Source organism: Notothenia coriiceps, unplaced genomic scaffold (genome assembly GCF_000735185.1).
Source record: "Notothenia coriiceps isolate Sejong01 unplaced genomic scaffold, NC01 NC01_scaffold00025094, whole genome shotgun sequence".
Taxonomy (NCBI): domain Eukaryota; kingdom Metazoa; phylum Chordata; class Actinopteri; order Perciformes; family Nototheniidae; genus Notothenia; species Notothenia coriiceps.
The window spans coordinates 52,218-60,197 of NW_011357795.1; the positions used below are offsets into that span (position 1 = coordinate 52,218).

The 7,980-nt window shown below is 42.0% G+C and overlaps 1 protein-coding gene across 1 annotated transcript in view; it reads right to left on the minus strand.

Moving 5' to 3' along the window:
- LOC104955987 (inositol 1,4,5-trisphosphate receptor type 1-like) overlaps positions 1–7,980 on the minus strand; it is a 56,282-nt gene that overhangs the window by 22,800 nt on the left and 25,502 nt on the right. The window contains exons 13-22 of the mRNA XM_010783407.1: positions 6,020–6,119; positions 5,781–5,941; positions 5,504–5,645; positions 5,272–5,430; positions 5,024–5,196; positions 3,513–3,632; positions 2,886–3,077; positions 2,092–2,343; positions 854–995; positions 611–764 (exon numbers count right to left, since the gene is read on the minus strand). Of these exons, the coding sequence (XP_010781709.1) occupies positions 611–764; positions 854–995; positions 2,092–2,343; positions 2,886–3,077; positions 3,513–3,632; positions 5,024–5,196; positions 5,272–5,430; positions 5,504–5,645; positions 5,781–5,941; positions 6,020–6,119 (1,595 nt within the window). The remainder of the gene's footprint in view (positions 1–610; positions 765–853; positions 996–2,091; positions 2,344–2,885; positions 3,078–3,512; positions 3,633–5,023; positions 5,197–5,271; positions 5,431–5,503; positions 5,646–5,780; positions 5,942–6,019; positions 6,120–7,980) is intronic.

Sequence of the window (7,980 nt, forward strand, 5' to 3'; positions counted from 1 at the left end):
GTCTTGGTGTGTGGTGCGAGATGGGAGATGTAGTTCATTGAGCACCAAAAAAAGTGTTACTTCACAGTTTTACGACACAATTTTGCAAAATTATCTTTTAAATTGACAAACATCATCTGTGTAATTCGTGGCACAATTCAAACGGGATCGAAATATAATCTTTCTCTCTCCATTGACTTCAATACATACTTTTTCCGAAATAAGGTCCCATGGAGNNTCTTACGGAACCGACTAACTCCCCTTGTGTGTATGTACAGCTCTCAACATGCCCAGACTTGGAGTGATTTTCACCTCTTTTAACACTTTTCGCCTCATTCTGAAAGAAAGAAGTGAAATGTGCCAACGTGACGGTCTTATTGGTGTGTGGTGCGAGACGGGAGATGTAGTTCATTGAGCACCCAGTTTTACGACAAATTTAAAAAAAATTGACTTGTAAAACATCATATGTGTAATTCGTGGCACAATTCAAACGGGATCCAAATATAATCTTTCTCTCTCCATTGACTTCAATACATAATTTTTCCGAAATAAGGTCCCATGGAGCTCCCCCGGGAAGGGAGGGACTTCACCTCTCTATAGGGAATAAGGCCTAAAGGAGGGGGATCTTTACCTTTGTTTTCCTCTCCCTTCTCCATCTTGTTGATGGGGTAAATGGTGTTGACATGAACGCAGTCTAAAATGTTCAGTAAGATCTTGGTCAGTCGGAGCAGGTCGCTGAAGTTGTAGAAACCGAAATATATGAGGTTCCTCGCCAGGTTCACTACCTATGGACAAGATGAGATCGAAGATTTATTATGTAATCAAACCAGTGGGACGCCTTATGTGTTTATAGCATGGATAAAGGAGGCAGTACCTCAAAGGTTAGCTTGTTCTTCTCCCTGTCGGCGAACGGGATGTTCTGTGACACCACCTCCCTCAAGTAGTTCTCCACAAAATCCATAGTGAGGCAGAAGCGCTCTTTGATCTCATCCCTGGTGGTCCCATCGTTGTCGTAGCTGGGTAATCAGAGGAGAAACACATCTTAGAGGGTGCTGGGACGTCTTTGGAATGGATTACAAGTTAATTCACGTATTCACGGGATGAACATTCATAGCATTCATCTGTTTGCAACTTAAAACAAAACAAAAAATGTATCTAATATATCATATTACAATTACCGTAATTTTCGGACTATAAGGCGCACCTGAATATAAGCCGCAGCAGCTAAATTGAATGATGTGTACATATATAAGCCGCACTGGACTATAAGCCGCAGGTGTTTTAATGTTTAATTACCATATGTAAGGGTTCGTGCACAGAGGGGATTGTCGGGAAAGAGAGGGCTGTTTGAGGAAGCTCCCATTTATTAACATTTCAACAAACAAGTTGCATATTTGCATAACGTATTCAAGTGTTAGCATTTAGTGCAATAGTAGCTACAGAACATGTACTGTGCTGTGTAAACTGTACTGTATCACATAGCGTTTCAGACACACAAACTTTTCAACTTTCAAACTTAAACGGTGCGCTCCCAGCGCACGTACCGGCAGTGATCTACAGCAGTGGTTTTCAACCAGTGGTACGGGGACAAACTGTCTCGCTCTCGTAATGTCTGTCTGTCTTGCTCTCGTTCTGTCTCTCGTACCACTCTCGGTTCCACTTTTACTTTTGCGCGCTACCTGTCTCACTCTTTTCCGGCCTCCAGCTTTTCCTGCTGGAGCCCGCCGCTTAAAGGTGGGGGGCGCGGACCGGCCATAGAACCCATAGAGTTAAAGGTGGTGGACTGTAACCTGTAAAATCCATAGATTTAGGAGGTCCCCTAGTGGCCGTTAGCTGTAAAAATCCATAGATTAGCAGCACCGTTATATAAGCCGCAGCGTCGAAAAATGGGAAAAAAGGCGCGGCTTATAGTCTGAAAATTACGGTACTTGTATGTAGACTATTCTTTCACTGTTTCTATTCTATTCTGTTTTATTTGTATTTACTTTTTCTGTTTTATTGTGTTGCACTGTCGGAGGAGCCTGTGACCTAAGACGTTCCTAGTCATAATCTCACTGTAGCTTTGCACACATGACAATAAAAGCCTTGAAACTTTAATCTTGAAAAACCTACTCGTCAATAGCAATCTGAGAGGGGATCTCCGACCACAGACGGGCGTATTTGACAGGCGTGACCTGCTCCTGAGGGTCTCGGTCCACATGCATGTGCAGCATGAGGCGGCAGAAGGACGCCCGCAGGTCGAAGGGAAGATCCTCATCCGACATGCAGCGCAGGATCAGATCCACATCCAGCTGACCCGAGATCTTGTTGATGGCCAGGTACTGACGGTCCAGACACATCCGGGCGAAGAGGTTCAGCTGGCACCTGAGAGCAAGCGTTTAGAGTCATTATAAGAGCATGTTTATTTGACAGCATTGTCATAGTGAATATCATTGAGTATTACTTTGTGAGTATGGGGTGTTGTGTTTTTCAAAAAGCACTGATTTGGAGTTTAACATCAAAAAACAAAGTCAGAAGATGATGGTTTGGTTATGTACCATTAAATGAAATGTTTATGATTGCCACTTCTAATCAGACATGTGGTTGCTTGTTTTGAAGCCCATGGGGGACTGATTATGTTAACTTGAACAAAATGAAAGTGCAATAATAGAGTCGGAATTTTTATATTTTTCATAATTGTACTCTTCTACTTAATGTCACACCCCCGCTGTACAGCAATATTTACATTTTAATTCAAATTTAGAAATAAGCAATATTTAGGTCAAGCTCAAAATAAGATTTCAACCAAATTCACATTATATTATAATCTCCCTTCAATAACTTTGAAATGTACTGCACTGGTGTATATAACCTTACTTTGATAAAAACTTCAATCAAAGCAATACGAACATAGTCAAAGAAGTCACCTGTAGTAGCTGACCACCTCCTGGTCGTCCTTCTGGCCCTCCTTAGCATCCTGAGCTAACTCCCTGACGCTCTTACTCCGGATCTCCTTACAGTTGTCTTTCCAGAACAGCCAGACCTCCTCCTCATCCTCGGCCTCCAACGGACTATCTCCATTTACCACCGGCTCGATCTCAAACCTCGACAGAACCAACCTGGTGAACACAGCCGTTTGTGAGTGTTAGTCAAAGTCAACTTTATTGTCAATCTTTCAGTTTGTGTGTACAGACAGAGAGATCGAAATACCGTTTCCCACAATCCCGAATACAATAACAAGATATATAAAAATATGTATATACCTATATATATGTATACATACACATTTATACATATGCACACATTTAGACATCATTAAAAGCACAACAATCAATATATACAAAATAACAGTCACTTCAAAATCTTTGAGAATGTGCATTAGTGCAAGATTGTCAATAGCAGCGTGAAAAGTGTCTGGATTTGAGTGAGTGAGTGAGTGAGTGAGTGAGTGAGTGAGTGTGTGTGTGTGTGTGTGTGGTGTTAAAGTTCAGGTCCAGTGGGTTATATCTCAGATTAGCAGTAAATCTAGCAGTGAATAGAAACGAGAAGCTAACTTTGTTTCGATGAGGATGTCAGCATTGGAGGGGTCCAGCACAGCGGTGCAGATGAGCTCCTGTGTCACAGGGATGGACTTCTGCATGGACACGCAGAGATCTGAGAGGTAGTCCAGAAACCTGGGAACAGATTACAAGAAATTGGATGTTTCAATTATTTTACAATGGCAACGGAGTTATGAGATATGCATGTTCAATTGTTCAATTATAATACAGGCTTTAAAGTCATTGAAGCCTACAGTACTTTGTATGGCGTTTGTGTCTCCTTCTGGTCGTCTTCTGTCTTTTATGATGTTTTGAGTTCTTACGTTTTCATTTTGTGATAACTTAAAGTCTGTAATTGTCACATTTCAGTTATTTTGTGTCCCTTTTTTGATAATGTTGTATCTCTTTGAAGTCACTTTGTGTCTTTTTTAAGTCATTTTGTGTTTCTTTGTGGTCATTTTGGGTCTGCATGGAGGCCCTGACATGTTTAGTAATCCATTCATGAGTAGATGAAATCCTAATGCCTTTGGTATCTCTCAGTCTTTCTGTCCAGTTTAAATGTGAGGTCCTCTTTGGCCCAGACTCACTCCTGGGTCAGCCTGGTTCAGATCTCATCAACAGCCCTTAAAGTTCACCTATCATGCTATTTTTAGGCAATAGCATAGGTCTCAGATATACAAATATATAAAAAACATGTCTATGAAGTGTTTTGCTCAAAATACCAAACAGATCACTCATTGTAGCCATGCCTCATATCCCTCTATTTCACTTCCTGTTTCAAAAGTGCTGATTTTGGGTATAAAGCCTTAAATATACACAAAAATAAAAAAGGAGGGGGCTGACCTCAAGAGGGAGATTTTACCGGCAGATACTGCTGTGATGAAACGCCATATCATGGATTATCGATTATCAAGGATTATTTCTGAAACAGTATGGAGCTCAAAGGCTTTCTCTCTTGCCGGTTATACCACAAGGTGAGTTCCTTTTTATTTCCTGCTTCTTCACACACATGCTCTCCAGTACAGGTTAGCTCTGAGTGTTAGCGATGCTAATGTAAACACCGACCATATTACGTCCAAAACAGTCGGGCATTGTTTCTGATAGGGCCATGGGTGTAAAGCCAACCTACATTTCCGATATTACGTCATATCAGACGCAAATCTTGATCAGCTCCGTTGTTTCCCCGTTTTTAGAGATTTGGGTACGGAGGTAAAGAGAGAGGGTTTTATTTTCTGACGCTGCGTGAGTTCCCTGACACACCGGGGACACATCTTTATGTTAAGACATCAAAAAGTGCATTTTGCATGATAGGTCCCCTTTAACAGGACTTTAACATTTCATAAGCATTGAGCCGAACTTAGCTAAGGTCACACACAAGCAGTTCCACTCATACTCCTCTGCACACATGTGGATGAATTTGCATAGCAGCTGTAACACAACCCAATCTGACCCAGACTGCCCACACCCGCTGCTCCTATCCCACTTTATGACACCAAACGGTTCCTCTCCCTTCCTTTGAGCCTCACCTCGGCTCCCGGTTCTTCCTCACTAGAGTCACAAAGGTGTCTATCTCGGCAGCAGTGATGTGTTTCTCCAGCAGCTTCCTGTTGTTGTGGAGCAGAGCTGTGATGGTGTCTTCTGCCAGCACATCGTATCCTATCTGTTTCTGCATGAAGCGGAATTGTTTGGCTATGTATTCCTGAAAAGAAAAGGAACCAGGTTACAGCTAAGAGAAGGCCCGAGTATCAGGGCTGACGTTGTTGTGACCACCAACCTGGTTCTTCCTGTAATCCTGCTGGGAATGGCGTAACACTCGGTAGCAGAGCCTGCAAATGTGTCTGAACGGAGCGTGACGTTGGTCTCCGAGCTCCTCCAGCCGCAGCATGGGACCGTCGCCACTGTCTGTGAAAGGGGCTTGGAGGAGTTTGAAAATCTGAAAGGGAAATGGAGAATTTTAATTGCCAAAAAATGTTGTCATCTTAAAATGTTTGAGGTTTAAAACCAACCTGCTTCAGGATGTTCTGCTCTCTCATGAGTTTCTGTCTCTCTCTGTTGGGTTTGTTAACCATGATCTCCAAAACATCCTGCCCACTGTTGGGGATGTCCACCACGAAGAAAACTAGATCCTCCAGGAGCTTGGTCACAAACCTGAAGAGTAGTCAGACAGAAAAATACCATTTTAGAAACAGGGAGATATACTGTAGAGCAGCTACATCAGTGATATCTTGGTGTTTTTGTATTAGACACTCACAACTACATACTTAACAAACCGTCCCCACTTACCTTCTCTCATTCTGTGTAATGGTGCCCCTTTCAAGCTTCCCAGCAATGGAGGCCAACACTTTACTCGCATCATTGGCAAAGTCTAAATCACGCACTTCAGCTGGCGGCACCGGTACGATGGCAAAAGCCTCCTTGTCTTCTTTCACTGCTGAGGTTCCAATCTGAACAAAATAAATGAAATGTGTTGGTTTATCTTTTCAGTCATGCTAAACGTCTTTATCTAGTCATCAGCTACTCACTCGTAACATAACAGGCTTCTCCTCCTCTTTGTCGATGGGGTTGTTGGTGCTGTGGACCCACGTGTTGGTGCACAGGTGTCTCAGCCTCACATAGGAGCTCCTAAAAAGGGAAAGGGGAAAATGTCTCAGATGATTAAAGATAAATGAAGCTGCAAGGCACTCAACAGCCACTCGTAATATCAAAGTGTCCTTTTAAGCGTGTACCTGCTTTGAACTTCTACTTCTGGACATGCCTTGACAAGTATGACTCAGTATCTACATCATACTTTAATAAGACATGTTTTCCTTTTTATACAGAGTGATGACGTATTTTTGTAGGGCAACCTGGAAGTTAGCATCGCACGGGCTTGATATATTGCTCCACATATTTACACAAATGTGTGATTATTGAATTTAGATGCAATCAGCAGAAACAAAAAGCCAAAGTTATGCTATAAACTACATCATGGTTCCATGGCTGCGTCACCACCGCTAAGCTAAAAGGTGGCTAATGTTCGGCGTCATGATGTTTAGTCGTTTATTTAGTCACTTATTAGCAACTACCGTTTTTAATTTAAAAAAGCGTTGGACATTTACGATTTGAGTTTTTACATATTTGATGTCAAAGAACAAAATGTGGAAATCTCTTCAGCTTGTATTAACAACAGACCTTATATCAGGCTTCCAACGAGAACTATGTTCAAAAAATAAATTGACTTCTAGACGAGGGAACTGGAAGGGGTAAAAAGCTGATTCATTTCCTGGTTTCATTACTGTACATAAAAATACAAATATGGGCACAACAGCGCAATAACAAGGCAATACAACCTTACAAAAAAAAGTACCCAGCCTATTGAGCGTGTATGTGTGTTTGAGTCAAAGGTCAGCAGCAACAAGTCATGCCAAGATTAATTGTATTTATAGAGTTCCTCAAAGACATACAGTAAGAGTTGGAAGATACATGACAATGTGTTTTTGGTCTTCACCTTCTGGTTACATGTCACTTGTTACATGTCATGGTTCAAATGCATTCAATCTAACCCAAGTTGCACAGTAACACAAACACATTATCCGATCGTGGCAGACCAGCAACTTCTGTGTTCTGCAAAGTCAATTATAGTTTTTTTATCATTGAGGTCTGGTAGCTTTAAATAGAGCAGAGATAGCAGTTTCCCGTCAGAAAGGGCTGTCTGACTGTAAGTTAAGCGGTGAACATAATCTAAATATAGTGTACTCTTAAACTCATGTTGATTGTTTTAGGTGGGCCATTATTTTAGGTGGTTTGAACATGTTTTCTTCGCAGTGTGAATTGACCTACACTGACTGGATACGTACGTCACACAACCCCACAACAAAACATCCAAACTATCCCTTTAGAAACAGTTCAATCCTTTCACAACCTTTCATGACATTTAGTATGACTGTAAATCAACACCTCTCTGACAGGGTGCCAATGAAAACAAAAGATTGGAACAGGATGTATCACAGATTGCATCACACAAGTGAGTCTTATAAACACAATAAGGTGGTACAGTGGGTACCGATATATCACTTTCTATCCTCAGAAGTAACACAGGAGCTGGACTTGTTGACTTCCATGTCAGACACAGCTTCTTCAGCCAATAGTATGGCATTACAGATTAGCCAGTAGTGACCCCATACAGTATCATCTCTGCTACTTTGGGCACTAAACCTTTACACATAATACACTCTGAGCCAACTACGTCTTTCACATTGCTGCACGTGTGTGTGTGTGTGTGTGTGTGTGTGTGTGTGTGTGTGTGTGTGTGTGTGTGTGTGTGTGTGTGTGTGTGGACAGACAGACAGCAGAAAGTAGCCTTGGTCTTGGCAGGCGTTACGTAAACGCCCACCGAAGCTAACAGGCTTACCTTTGTGTACCAGCTTCTCAGAGGGTTTAATTAGTCCCCTGGCTAAACTTTGAAGCGCAGGGTTATTTCAGGTGGGAGTGGGAGGAGCTAGCA